Source organism: Halichoerus grypus, chromosome 6, assembly GCF_964656455.1.
Source record: "Halichoerus grypus chromosome 6, mHalGry1.hap1.1, whole genome shotgun sequence".
Lineage (NCBI taxonomy): Eukaryota > Metazoa > Chordata > Mammalia > Carnivora > Phocidae > Halichoerus > Halichoerus grypus.
In genome coordinates, this window is record NC_135717.1 from 54,391,929 (window position 1) to 54,406,809 (window position 14,881).

The following is a 14,881-nucleotide window of genomic DNA, read 5'->3' on the forward strand; positions in this document are numbered from 1 at the left end:
CAAAACAAACAAAACAAAACTGAAACAGACTTATAGATACAGAGAATAAACTAATGGTTACCAGAGAGGAGGTGGGTGGGTGGGGGGGGATGGACAATCTTCCAGTTATAAATAAGGCACGGGGATATAATGTCTAGCACAGGGAACATAGTCAATTACATCATAACAATTTTGTACGGTGATAGATGGTAACTAGATTTATCGCAGTGACCATTTTGGGTTTTTGTGGTTGTTGTTGTTTTTAAAAGATTTTATTTATTGGGACGCCAGGGTGGCTCAGTCATTAAGCGTCTGCCTTCAGCTCAGATCATGATCCCAGGGTCCTGGGATCGAGTCCCACATCGGGCTCCTTGCTCAGTGGGGAGCCTGCTTCTCCCTCTCCCTCTGCTGCTCCCCCTGCTTGTGCTCTCTCTCTCGACAAATAAATAAAAATCTTTAAAAAATAAAAAAATAAAAAAATAAAAGATTTTATTTATTTATTTGTGAGAGAGAGAGCAAGCAAGAGAGCATGAGCACAAGCAGGGGGAATGGCAGGCAGAGGGAGAAGCAGGCACCCTCCTGAGCAAGGAGCCCGATGCGGGACTCGATCCCAGGATCCCGGGATTAGGACCTGAGCTGAAGGCAGACGCTTAGCCGACTGAGTCACTTAGGCGTCCCGCAGTGACCATTTTGTAATATATATTAAATACTGAATCATTATGTTGTATGTGAACTATTCTTCAATTTAAAAAAAAGAAAGGAATAAATAGGGGTGATCTCAAAAGCACAAACCACAAATAAAAGGCAATAACCTGACTACATCAAAGTTAAATATTTTGTGGCAAACTGATTATAAAAATTTTAAGCTACAGACTGAGGCAAGATATTCATAAAACACCTGATAAAATACTATTAATAGCCAGAATACACAAAAAGCTCTTTCCCCCTTTACATTGTATCTCCAGCACAGGATAGAGAGATAACCTACCATCCTGGCCAGGAATTTCAGGCATTAGCCAGGGTCTGTTTTTTGTTTTTTTTTTTTTAAGATTTTTATTTATTTATTTGAGAGAGAGAGAATGAGAGACAGAGAGCATGAGAGGGAGGAGGGTCAGAGGGAGAAGCAGACTCCCTGCCGAGCAGGGAGCGCGATGTGGGACTCGATCCCGGGACTCCAGGATCATGATCTGAGCCAAAGGCAGTCGCTTAACCAACTGAGCCACCCAGGCGCCCCAGGGTCTGGTTCTGAATTCTGGCTCCACTACTTCCTAGCTGTGTGACCTGGAATGTATTACCTTCACCTGTCTGTGCGTCAGCGTCCACAGCTGTAAAAGGATAGAGTTTCCAACAGACACTATTAGAAAAACTGCGAGGACAAAGCCAGTGACTACATGTAAGAACCTGGGGCACGGCTAGCACACAGAAATCACTCAACCCACGTCAGCTCTGAATGCGACTGCCCTGCGTCACCTTTTCTCATAACCCACTGGTAGCTAAGTTATATATTTATTCCTCTTCCTCTAGCCAGGGCCTCAGGTCCACGCAACAGCATTTTCCTCTGTATTCTTAGCATTTCAAACAGTGTCTGCCATACCAAAGGTCCTCAATAAATATTTGCTGGGTGAATGTGAAATCAATAAAAAAAATCAATGGGAAAAAGACAAAAGGCTGACAGAAGAACGGGCTGCGAATGAGCGCGGCCTGAAGCGGAATCTCTAACAGCCAGAAGAGTCGTGACAAGCAAGATGCGCCGCCTCACCGGCAGGAAGGGATATGAAAAGAAAACCACCTCAGAGTCTACCCTTTGTCGACTGGTTTGTCCAACATCTGTAAGTCTGATGACATCAGAAGAATGCGAGGCAAAGGAACCCTCACACGGAGAACAATCTGGCAGGAGCCACCGTCGCGGCCTGACCCCGCCAGGTGCTGCGCTAAGCCCCTCACACACGTCAGCCTTGTACGCGGTCACAGCTGGTAATGCCCGTGCTATCGTGACGGTTCTTGTCGTTTTAGGGACGAGGAAACGGAAATACAGAGCGGTTCCGTCCCTTGCCGAGAGTCGCGGGGCAAGGAGTGGCCGAGCCAGGAGCCGAGCGCGGCCGGACTGGCTCCAGAGCGCGAGCAGCTGCTGCACCAGCCTGCCTCTCGTCTGCGCCTCGCCACGGGCTGGGCGTCTTTTGAGACAGACGCTGGCAACATTCAGCTCTTCTCTGGTCAACTGCCCAGTCGTGATCCTTGGACACTTTTTAGCAGCCTATCTGAGTCATAACAGATGTTTAGCGCTGCGTGTGTTACGGCTGGGACGCCACATCCCTTTACGAGACGGGAAGGCACTACGAGGGACAAACTCTGTGCCCAGGTTTTAATACAGTTTATGAACAACAGTAAAGGTGACGCAAAGGTGCTTCACAGTGCCCTGCGGACAGGCAGCTGCGGGAAGTCGGCCGCGGCAGAGGCAAGTGCTCCGGGGGCGTGGGCCGCACACTCTCCTCGTGCTGGATCCGGGCACCCATCGCTCGTAAGCTCATCACGCGGCCACCCAGTTCAATAATGGACTTGACCTACAGTTCAGGTTCGCGAGGCAGCCTGTTGCCAGCGGCTCATCAGTGCAATTCCAGTAACGACTTCTTCACCCTTTTTCTCCCCAGGTGGAACCCACAGTCCAGAGCAGGAAGCCACCCTTCCCAGGTGTCACCATCTGGCTTTGTGATGGCCTGACCTAAAGTAAGATTTCTGCCACCTCATCGGTTCGGTGGCTTCATCCCTTCCCCAGCACATTCCTCTCCTCGTGGGGCTGACGCAGGAAATCTAGGTCGGGGTTCTCCAAAGCCACATGATCTCTGACCAAAGCAGTTAAGTCATGCACAAGCCTGTGAAAGGCTCGCAGCTCAAAGATGCCCCCAAGTTTATGGCCAGTGAAGGTCAGAGATCATTATAAAGGGCAGCCAAGGAGGCTGGTGGCTACAGTGACTAAGACCATGATGTTGGGTAGAGGTCACGGTGGGACCAGCCAACAATTTCAATATTTACACAGGTGTCAGAAGCAGAGGGTGACTAGCTCTGGGCCGTGGCTTCCGCAAGCCCTAGATTCAGCCCAGACCTAGCTGAGCAGAAGAACCTGGATGACTCCCTCTGCTAGCTTCTGATCAACAGTTTGCTAACCAATCCCCCTTTTTTAGATACTTGGTTGCTTGTAAGTTTTCAGTTGTTTCAACTCTTACTGTAAAGTCAATGTGGGAAAATGTGTCCTACCTCTTTAGTCTTCTCTCTCCACAATCACTTCAGTATTATCAAACAATTTTGGTGGCCTACTTCCCATTAAATCCAATTCTGATAAGAGTTAATGTTAATTATAATAAAATTTTATCAATATGCATTGGCTAGAAACTAGCCTAGTGTGAATTAGTTTGTGAAGTTAAGACTTGTCTTGGCAGATAGTCCAAGATCAGAAGAAAATATTTAAAATGTAAATGAAAATTTTAATGCATTTTTAAGTTCATTATATATAATTAAAAGACTAAGTGCAAATTGTTCAGCTATACAACAAACAAACTTCTTAGAGGCTTACTTCTTTGCCTCTTAGGCAAAACTGTTCCTAAGGATGAAATGATGAACACAACAAGTGGGAAAAACATTTTTTAAAGGCTTAAGGGAGCTGGCAGAGTATACCTTTCAAGATAGTCCAAATTAGTGAAAAATCATGTATTTCCTATAGTCTTCTCTCACCCATGCCCATGATGTTTTTCTGACAGAACTGATATACACTTGCTCCTACTTACACGATTTTTCTCATTTCTGACCTTTCAGAGGCAAATAGTTAACAAGTCAAAAATAAATAATTTCCCTGGCTGAGATTCATTTCAATAATGGATTAGCATTATTATATTTAATATTAATGTGTCCGCAAAGCATCGACATGCTTTTCAAATGATATTCCTATTTCTAAATGCCCTTATGTATCAAAGTTTCATTTTCTACTTCCTCTTTTCTATATCCCAATGCTGATCACGGACCGACTCAACTCTCTCTTTTTTTTTTTTTTAAAGATTTTATTTATTTATTTGACAGAGAGAGACACAGCGAGAGAGGGAACACAAGCAGGGGGAGTGGGAGAGGGAGAAGCAGGCTTCCCACCAAGCAGGGAGCCCGATGCGGGGCTCGATCCCAGGACCCTGAGATCATGACCTGAGCCGAAGGCAGACGCTTAACGGCTGAGCCACCCAGGTGCCCCTCAACTCTCTCATTACAGGAACATTCCATACGTACAGGAAATCCTTGTGGTTACAGACTGTGGCAAAACAGTATGCTTTTCCCCCCTGAGAAAAATCCCATGAAGAAGTGAGGGGCAACATCTGTATGGTGTGGGGGGAACGACGTCATTATAGGAGGAGTGACGAGGTTATCAGTCACAGGTTATCAGTCATCACCTGGAATCCCAAAAGTGAACTTGGAAGTTCTCAAACACAGAAGGATAGGACCTCCCCAGCCCAGAAGGCAGCTAAACACAGTCCACTTTGGGATGGTAGAGGAAAGAAATAAGGAAATTTTTTAAAAAGCACAGAGACACCCCAGAGCTCAGAGAAATTAAACTGAGGGTTAGTGACAGAAGTTTCTCGATCCCTGGTTTAATACTAATTTCAATACACCGCACGGCCTCCCTGAAACTTAAGCAGAAAAAGATTCTAAAATATTTGTTAAGGAATATTTTGGAGAAGTGATATACATACAAGGATACTAATTTCAGCACTGTTTACTAGCACAAAAGACAGGACACCACCTCAGGATCTATTCACAGGGGACAAGTGAAAGAAATAATGGTACACCCAGTCAATGACATAACGCACAGTCTTTTAAAAAATGAGGTTGGTCTGGGGCACCTGGGTGGCTCAGTCGTTAAGCGTCTGCCTTCGGCTCAGGTCATGATCCCAGGGTCCTGGGATCGAGCCCCGCATCGGGCTCCCTGCTCAGTGGGGAGCCTGCTTCTCCCTCTGCCGGCCTCTCATGCTCTTTCACTCTCTCTCTCTCTCTCCAATAAATAAAATCTTTAAAAAAAAATGAGGTTGGTCTATGTGGTCTGATATACATACTGATTTCAGTACCAGCACAAGGACACACAAGCGTGCACGCACATGCACGCACATGCACGCACACCATGTCCTTCACCACGGGAAGGACGGGTCATGACCCGGCAACAGCGGCTCCTCCTGAAGAGGGATACTCCGTGCTGGGAGAGTAAGAGTCACTTCTCACTGGATACCCCTTGGCGCCTTGTGAATTTTGTAACCATATGCTCATTCTACCTATTCAAAATATTTATTTATTTTTTTAAGATTTTATTTATCTTTTGACAGAGAGAGACACAGCGAGAGAAGGAACACAAGCAGGGGGGAATGAGAGAGGGAGAAGCAGGCTTCTGCAGCCCCGATGCGGGGCTTGATCCCAGGACCCTGGGATCATGACCTGAGCCAAAGGCAGACGCTCAACTGACTGAGCCACCCAGGCGCCCCTATTCAAAATATTTCTTAATCTAAAAAACTAAGGTGGATACAAAGCCAAAGCTAATATACAGATGATATATTAGTTAGCATACAGGTTGGGCTGTGGGGGGGGGGTAACGTCCCAAATAACAGAGCATCCGACACAAGAGCTCCCTTCGCTCTCATGAATCTCAGCTTGCCCCATAGGTAAGTTCTAGAAGAAGGCTCCCTCTACTTTGTTCGCTGCCATCCCCAGGATGTCTGCTGGGTTTAGCTGGCCCAAGGCAACTTTATACCACGTGCACACCCCGGCCATCGGGAGGGGATGGAAACACCCCAGGTGGCAGGAAAAGAGGCACTGCTTTGGAAGAAGGGGCCACCTGCAGCCTCGGCACAAGAGCCCAACAGCAGACTGAGTAGATAGATGATGAGGCTCCACAGAGCCGTAGGATGGACTCGGAGAGAGCCAGGATGTTCACGGCACATCAAATGACAGGAATTTCAAGGATAATGGGAAGAGTATATTTGCATTTTTGTAAATATATATGCATAGGAACATGTGCACATGTACATATGAATTATATATATGAAATACATATATATATGAAAATGTATATATGAATACACCAAGGCATTGCTTGTTGCTACATTCTGACATCCTACATTAAAAATGATGTGCTTTTGCAAAAAAGAATTTTTTTTTAAAAAACCTCATTTGGAAAAACAAAAAAGAACTCTGCTTTCATTGGTTCCTTCTTCAGTTTCTATAAAATGTTAATAAACACCCAGAGGATAGTAAAGAACAAGTATCCCTCCATCCCCCACAGCCCCCCCCCCCAAAAACAACAAACAAATGAAGAGACTATGGAAAATTATATTAAGTGAATCACCATCTTTCTTGGGAACGTACTACATGAACTTGAACACTGAATGAACTCAGCCATGGGAATAAAGGAGCCCATATTTCCCGTGCGTGCGTGTGTGTGTTCTGAAGCCAGTAACAGAAACGCAATGCGCTAACAAAAGAGAAACTGTGAAGTTCAAATCCCAACTCCACCTGGGACCCCCACCGGCTGATCTGTGCCCTGGATTTTCTCCTGCGGCTTGGGGAGCGAGTTACGGGAACTCAAAACACCCACAAAAGCACGACCCACTCAAGGGCCAAACAGGTCGGGCGGTGGAGCTGGGGAACCAGTGGGCTCACGTGGACTCCTCCCGCAGTGCTATCCTCCCGAAATGCTCAACACCCAATTCCCGAGCCCGTTTTGCTTCCTATAGGAAAGTTGCTGTGGAGACTTGACCGAAGGCAGTGCTGGGAGGCGGACGGCACCAGGGGAAGGAGGCCACAGTGGGGCCGCTCCAGAACTTGGTCTAGAACAGAGACGAGACTGCTATGAAACAGGCATGGAAGAAAAAAGATCTCACTGCAAAATACCAATGCTATCATTAAAATTAGTCCTTGAACAGAAACGAAGAGAAATTCAAGAGCGCTCTCTCTAATCAAGTTGCAGTATTTTTTTAAACAAGGAAATGTATTCATTTATTTTCAAATCCATTGACATTTCCTGTACTCATTACACTGGTGAACTCTGATGCTAGAGGTGCTCAAGTCGGCCATTAAAGGGCAAGGAGCTTGAAACACTATCAAATTACTCTTTATTGATTTACGGTTCATGCAGTTTAGTGCGGGGGGTGAGAGTTTACAGTCAGGTGGCAGGAGGCCCAGGACCTAAGTGTGAATCTGAGATGTGGCCTGAACAGGTTCTTTAAACTTGGAAAAGCCCGCGTCTCCTCATCTGTGGCTGCAAAGGTTCAAGAGGAAAAATGTATACACGAAGTAGGAAGAGCCTACCAGAAGTTCAGAAAATTAGCCATTATTTTACCACGTTGGGGTCTAGACAGCATAGAAACCAAGTGCGAATCTAAGCCCAAGTCCTTTCAATTAGAATTAGGAAAAAAAAATCCTTCACATATTCCTCATGCACATAGGGGAAAGCTTTCTAAATCAGAAATTAATTTGTCAGTGGAGATTCAGAGCCACTGGAATCCATTCAACAAATCTTTGTTAAGCCACTACCATGTTCCATGCACCAGACATGGCAAAGGTCAGAGCCTGCAAGCAGACGGGGGACACCCGTTGGTGTCCTGCTGACATGTTTTGAGGTGCCGGTCTTGTCTACTACCTCCGTCCCTGAACAGGACCACAGCGCCCCCTGTGGTGGCCAGGGCTATAGGGCCTTTCACAGGGGTGATCACCTTGGGCGGAAGTCTTCATGAAAAAACGGACACTTGGGCCCAACCTTGAATTTGGAGGAGGGGCAGGGGTGGGAAGATTCGGAGAACACCCTGGGAGGGAGAGTGGACTCCCAAGAACATGCGGGAAGCCGTGGCCTCTGGAGTGGCACGGACACGAACTAAATCCCTTCGGTGGGCAGCAATGTCTGACGTTGCGCTGGAAGCTGCAATAATCAAGCCTCTCCCCTCATCATCCACAAAACCCTCCGTCGGTGGTGTGCACAGGAGCCTGACATTAGTGACTCTCGGGGCGCAGGGGATGACAGACAACTAACCGACTCGGTGTCAAAGGTCTGAGGAGAAAGGGTAAAGGAGTTGAAAGCATTCGGAGCTAGTCATGGGAAAGCTGGAGGGAACACGGGCAGCGGGGGGACCGTGAAAGCCTCAGTCCCGAAAAAATCTCCATCCCTCTGTCTCAGCTTGAGCCACTCTGGTTAGACAGTAAAGAAAAGTGCGATTGTAGAACGTAAAAGGATGCAGAAGCCCTCGGGTTATAGAAAGACAGGGAGAAAATCCTAGAAACTTCTAGACTAAAAACAAGTCAAAACACAGAAAAAGAGTGAGTGAGGTTTCCTATATAACAAAGAGAAGCAGATTGGCAGAGCATCTGTGCCACTAAATGCTAGATGATAATAAATCGTTTGCGGAGTTTGGAGAAAAATGATGATTACAGAATTACCCGCATGCCCAGACTATGGTTTATGCATGAGGACAAAAGAAAGGCATCTTCAGACATACAAGAATTCAGAAAACAGATCACCTGTATATGCTAATAAAAAAAAAAATTAAGCAAGGGGCGCCTGGGTGGCTCAGTCGTTAAGCGTCTGCCTTCGGCTCAGGTCATGATCCCAGGGTCCTGGGATCGAGCCCCGCATTGGGCTCCCTGCTTGGCAGGAAGCCTGCTTCTCCCTCTCCCACTCCCCCTGCTTGTGTTCCCTTTCTCCCTGTGTTTCTCTCTGTCAAATAAATAAATAAAATCTTAAAAAAAAAAAATTTAAGCAAGAAAGTACTCAAAAAAGAAGGTATGGTTTACAAGGAATAGTGATAAGCAACAAAAATAGGGGAGTCTAAGAAGGTTTTGACAATATGGCTGTGAATATAATGTAATAGTTAAGAAGAAAGTTTTAATGGGATACAAGGGCAAAAATAAAAGAAGCCACATGGAATTAAAATTCCAGACTATTCCAACAAAACCCAGGACACGTAAAGGAAGGAGAAGTTAAAATATCCTACATGTTTTGTTTTGTTCAATGGTAGAATATTTTGAATAATGGTTAATTTTTAACATTGATAGAAGTACAGATAAAAACATGCTTGTTCAAAATTTAAAGATGATTCCAGGCGGGGGGAGGGAGAGGGTAGAAATAGGGTATAGAACTTCTAAACCGCAAGAGGGAAGAAATGAAAAATATTCTGCGAAGACAAGAGAAGAACAAAGAAGTATTTTGAGTACCACAAAAACTTGTAAAAGTCAAAAGCAGTATATGATCTGAGCTGTCCAATCTGATACACACTACCCAGAAAGGGCTAGTTACATTTAAATTAATTAAAATGAAGTAAGATTTAAGATTCAGTTCCTTAGTGACACTAACCACTTTTCATGTAGCTAGTGACCTCTGTATTGGACATTTCCATCACTGCAGAAGGTTCTAGCAGACAACACTAATAGTGAAAAATACAAGATAACAAATAAGTCCATGTAAAGTTTGATCTTATTAATATTAAATATGCACTTTTTAATATATATTAAAATGTTAGTTGATTAAACTGTCAGTAGTGGTTTCTCTAGCAAATAACAGGACCAGGACCTTCCACTCCTTACACACTTTATTGTTTGAATTTTTAATAAAGCATATTTTACTCTTAAAACAAGTAAAAGTCAGAAACATATTTTCAAATACAGTAACAAAAAAAACCAATTGACCAACCATTTTCTTGAACTTACTCGGTACAGAATTTGGTTCCAATCCCTGAGTTAACTGAGCAACTGACTTTAACTCATACATATTTACTGTGGACACTTGTGTTAATAAACAACTTCAACACAACAAAGAGTGTGTCCCACACCTAGAAATTTTCCAGAGTTTAGCTAAGTTTCTGGAAAAAGTCTGTTTGGGGCCCCAGGGTGATACCACATTTCAGATGCAAGTCTGAGCAGACATTTGATGATTTCAAACTGTATTTCTTGAATTGAGGGAGTTCCTTGGGCATAAGCTGTTAACACACCTTTCCATTTAGATTTACACAGTTTATAACATCAAATTTCAGAAAGGGCAGCTCTGAATGATCCTCCAGAAAAATTCCCACAACCGGTCTCAACAATACACAGATAAAGCCAGAAAGAACAAGACACTATACGGAGAGTAACTTCAATCCGCGCCCCACCCCCCCTTACTGGGTGTGGGAGAAGAGAGGTTATGTTCTTTGTTAAAAGAATTCCAAAATTTTAATCCTTACCAAATACCAGATCTTTAATTTTTCTAAGAAAAAAAAATTTTTTTTAATGTCTCACAATAACCCTCAAATACTAAAACTATTTCATATCTACCCCAGGGAATAATTTGGTCATTTATCTGCCAACAACAGCATATTCATATATGCTTACTTTACCCCCTAAGTAAATATTCTTGGTAGCTGCCTTCTATATTCCACCACAGTGAATACTGAGGAAAAAGCTCTTAGCAGGAAAGAGATGAAAAACAACAATCTGCCTAGGAAATTTTTTTCTTTCTTTTTTTTTTTTTTGCATTCTGAAAGTCAGTGTTGGTAAAGCCAGGAAAGAGATTTGGTTTTGTGCCAACCTGAACACTAATTTTATTTGGGGCCGAAAGTGTGACCCTGCTTCCAACACTGGACAGTAAGTATGCTTCATGTGGGTGGTAGGCCGAATACGAGGTAATTACCACTACCCAATGTATTTTACAAATGGAGAAAAGATGTATAAAAAGGAGGCTAGAATGAGAAGATGGTCAGCTTAGCATATCCTTCAACAATTTGCCCCACCCTCGTTGTTTCCCCAAATCCATTTCGAAGAAAGAAACCCACCATCAAACTGAGGTAAGTATTAAAGATCCTTGAGTATTTACCTAACCTCGAACCCACCTGGGAAAACTCCAGGGGATGTCACCCTCTAGGTAAGCTCTTTAGTACCAGAGCCACCCCCAAAAGAACAGAAATCTTCAGCAATCTGGACTATTTCTAATAATTCACACAGAAAGCTGGATTTAAGTTCATTTTTATCTACGTAGAAAGTCTTGCTAAGAAAGTAATAGTATAAACGTGATTACCTTAAAACTTTGAATTTGCTTGAAAGTTTTCAAGTTCCCTCCAAACTCTTTACAAGGACCGAGTTACTTGCCTTAATTGTAAATCCTGTGTTTAAGGGAGTTGTTTAAGCAACCTTTCTAGGTAATTGTCTATTAGTCTTTTCACTGAGCGTAAAACATATTTCATTCATGGGCTTGAAGCATTATCCACAAAAATCAATTAGTCCATAAGGCAAATTCTATGAAAATGAAAGAAAAGCATACTACGCAATAATGTTTACATTTTGGTGGCAAAATAATCTAATTTGGTATCTTCCTTTTATCCGAGTTTCTAGTTGCAACTTAGTATGTCTAAAATGAGTGGTAAATACATGACAGTTAACCCCTGAACAGCGTGGGTTTTAGGGGCTCTGACCGCCCATGGAGTCAGAAATCTTTGTATAACTTGTGATTTCCCCAAAGCTTAACTACTAATAGCACAGTGTTGACCAGAAGCCTTACCAATAACATAAAGAGTTGACTAACAAATATTGTGTATGTTATACATATTATATACCATATTCTTGGGATAAAGTAACCTAGAGAAAGGAAAATATTAAGAAAATCATAAGGAAAATACATTTATAGTACTGTGCTGCATTATTTATGGGAAAAAAAAAATCACATATAATTAGACCCATGCAGTTCAAGCCAGTGTTGCTCAAGGGTCATCTGCATACTCAATTGTGGGGGTAAATTAATTCCTTCAGGCCACAAGGGTACTATTTAGTAAATTACTGCTTTGTGCACTGATCCATACCGAGCAGCCTCAAAGCAGTAATTCATCATTAAAAGGTAAAGTGTTTACCTACGCACTCCTCCAAAGGCTCTTTATTCGTCACTTAATTTAAACCAGTAGAGAATGAAAAGGCCGTGCATAGAAAAGAGGAGTCTTTCAAATTTTAACATCTACAAACCGGAGCCACACAAGAAAAAAAATCTAGGTTTCTACTGAGCCATATCATCAGTACACAAGCCAAAACAAAACACAATTACCCACAAACTTGGCACATGCCATCTAAATTCAAATCCAAAAAAGCAGCAACTCGAAGTTTTACTGATCTCCTCCTAACAGACTACAAAGAAATCCATCCTATCACTCTATTCCCACTAGAAGTTGTTATATTATCTGCTCTTGGTTAAAACACTTCAGTCCACTGGGCATCTCTAAATGGTGAGTAACCATGCTCACATACAATATGTGGATGTCTAACACTGAAAATCTCTGCAGAGGACACAGAGATGCCTCTGGGTGCTGATGTGGAAACTTTAAGCAGCCTATGTGTGGCAAGGCTTCCTGGGCCAGGCCCCAGATCAGTGCAAACACAAATGAGTACTTCTCTGTAGCATGAATGTTCTGGACTGTGTAAGCAAGGAGGTACAAACCAAGCCTTCAAAAGAATGAATAATAAACAGAAATTACAGTGGAGAAGACAGAAGTCCAGGGTCTCACCAGAAAGATCATGGACAGTTATTTGGGAAGTTATTTGGGTAATCCATCACATTTCACCTGGGCCCATTCTAGCACTAATGCGATTGTCTCAAAAGCATATTTATATGTAGCTGGCTATGACGGGCAAACTTCTATCCCTGCATAGACAGAACTCAGGCTCAGATTTCTGTCGAATTTCCTTTCCTCTTAAAAAAAAAAAAATTCTAGACTTGAATTGTAACATTCGGTACTTGCAGCTGCCACCAAAGTATTATTCACTGCAAAAATATAAAAAGCAACTTGCAAATGGAAGAAACATTTAGTCAGCTTTTCCTTTTCTTGATCTCTTTTAATATTTTATAACACATGAAAGCTCAGTAAAAGTTCCTTTCTTAAACAAATCTTCAAGCAGACGTTAAATAGAATGCAAATGCTTTACACTGTAAATCATCAATCATTTAAAGAATCCTCTCCATGAACTGAATAAATAAGCCATCTGTGACGAAGGCCTCCCTATCATGTTTTCAAGCTGACCCACTTCTTCATCAATCACCATGGTTTGCAAAAATCTCACATCTAAGGGGCAGCAATAAGTGCTCTGGACCAGCGAAATAGTTTGAATCCAACGGGGTAAAAGGGGAGTGCAAACACCACCTTTAAGGACACCAGTCTTATTTAAAATGACCGGCCCCCTCCCAGACTCTAAAAACAGAACTTCAATACCCTTAACCGGAAGCAATCTTTTCTCCAAAGGGAGAGCAAATCAAGTCTCCGGGGGAGAAAAGGGAGCCAGTGAAAAGGAATAAGAAGAAACCTGATCAGATGCTAAAACGCTTGGTGCATCTGGCTTTGGAGATCAAACACCCGTTTTGCAAGCAAGATCTGTTCAGATCTCCTAAGCCTGAGCCCAAACCAGCGGACCGGTCCTGCTTTAGAGAGCTCTGCAGGCACGCGGGGCAGTAGCAAATCCGCGCGTCGCCGGGAGCGGCGGGGTCCGGGACCCCCGGCGCCCCCAGCCCCGCTCCGCGCGGGGCTGGCCGGGGGCCGCGGCCGGCAAGCACAACTTTCCGCAGTTCCCCGCCACCCGCGCGCAAACGACCCCGCGCAAATCTAAAACCACTCCCCCCATCAGCTCCTCTTTTTTTTTTTCTGGAGGCGGTGGCGGCTGGGGGAGGGGTGGGAGAGTCTGGAAGGACTTAAGGAGAGGATGACAAGGAGCCGAGGAGGACGACTTCCCACAAACGGGGCCGCCACAAAGGGACGGGGGCCGCGCCTCCCCTCGGTCCCGCCGAGTCGCACGCGGGCCAGGACGGCGCGTCGCACCCGCGGGCCGGGGCCGGGCGCAGACGGAGGCGGGGACGAGCAGGGGCCGGCCGGTCGCGCGGCAGGTGACAGCGGCGTCGCCGGTCCCCGCACCGGGGCCCCGCGCCTCCCCGCCCACCAGGGGCCTCGCCTCCGCCGCGCCGCGCGGGAGCCGGACCTCAGCAGGTCTGGCGGCCGCCCGCCCCCTCAGAGCGGCCCCGGCCCCGCCCGCGACCCCGGCCCCGGCGTCCGAGCGCAACCCGCGCCGCGCGCTGTCCCCGCGCCCCGTGCCGCCCGCGCGCCTACCCTTTGGCGTGCTCCGTCTCCTCCTCATTGTCCCCGTCTATCCCGCACGTGTCCTGGTCGTCCAGCTCCAGGCTCTGCTGGCTGGCCGCGGACTCGCTGTCCTCCGCCATCGCGGCGGCGCGGGCTGGGGAGGCGGCGCTCGGGGCCGCGGGCGTGGGGGACCAGCGCGGCGGTGGCGCGAGCAGCTCCCCCTAGCGCCGCCCGCCGTCTCCTCCGAGCCAGGAGCGCGGGCGCAGCGCCCGCCAGCCCCGCCCGGCCTGGGCCCGCCCACCGCGGCTGGGGCGGGGGCGGGGAGGGGTGGGCGCGCCTCGCGGCGCCTGGGGGCTGGGGGGAGGGGCCGTGCAGGGGAGGGGAGCGGAGGGGAGGGGAGTGGAGGGGAGGGGAGCGGAGGGGAGGGGAGGGCGAGGGGCGGGGCGGGGTGGTCGCGAGCCGGTGGGGCGGGCGCTGGGGCCGAGCCCTGCCACCCGAGCCTGCCCCGCGCCTCGGCCCCGTGCTGGTCTCTGAATGCGGCCACAGTCTCCAAATCCTTGAGTCTTCATTTTGGAACACAGGCCAGGCGATTTTACACCTCTACAGGTTAGGAAGCGCTTTTAACCATTGCAGGGATCTTTTACTCAAGAGGAGGCGTGCCAAGGCCCATGATTTCTAGAAGCCTCCCACACATACACATACACTCCTTAAAAATTCCATTTCTTGTATCTGTCTTTCCAATACACTATAAAATCAAAGTCAAAACAGAGGGCTTCCCACCTCCCCACATCCCCATTCCAAATAGACTGGCAGCC

At 46.1% G+C, this 14,881-nt stretch overlaps 1 protein-coding gene across 3 annotated transcripts in view; it reads right to left on the reverse strand.

Annotated features, from left to right (window-relative positions):
• NMT2 (N-myristoyltransferase 2) overlaps positions 1-14,313 on the reverse strand; it is a 63,348-nt gene extending 49,035 nt beyond the window's left edge. For 2 of the 3 annotated variants that reach the window (XM_036097030.2, XM_036097031.2), the window contains exon 1: positions 14,097-14,313. In XM_036097030.2, the coding sequence (XP_035952923.1) occupies positions 14,097-14,206 (110 nt within the window). In that variant the 5' untranslated portion in view covers positions 14,207-14,313. The remainder of the gene's footprint in view (positions 1-14,096) is intronic. The other variant, XM_036097029.2, reaches the window with a different exon arrangement.
• Positions 14,314-14,881: the final 568 nt, after the last annotated feature.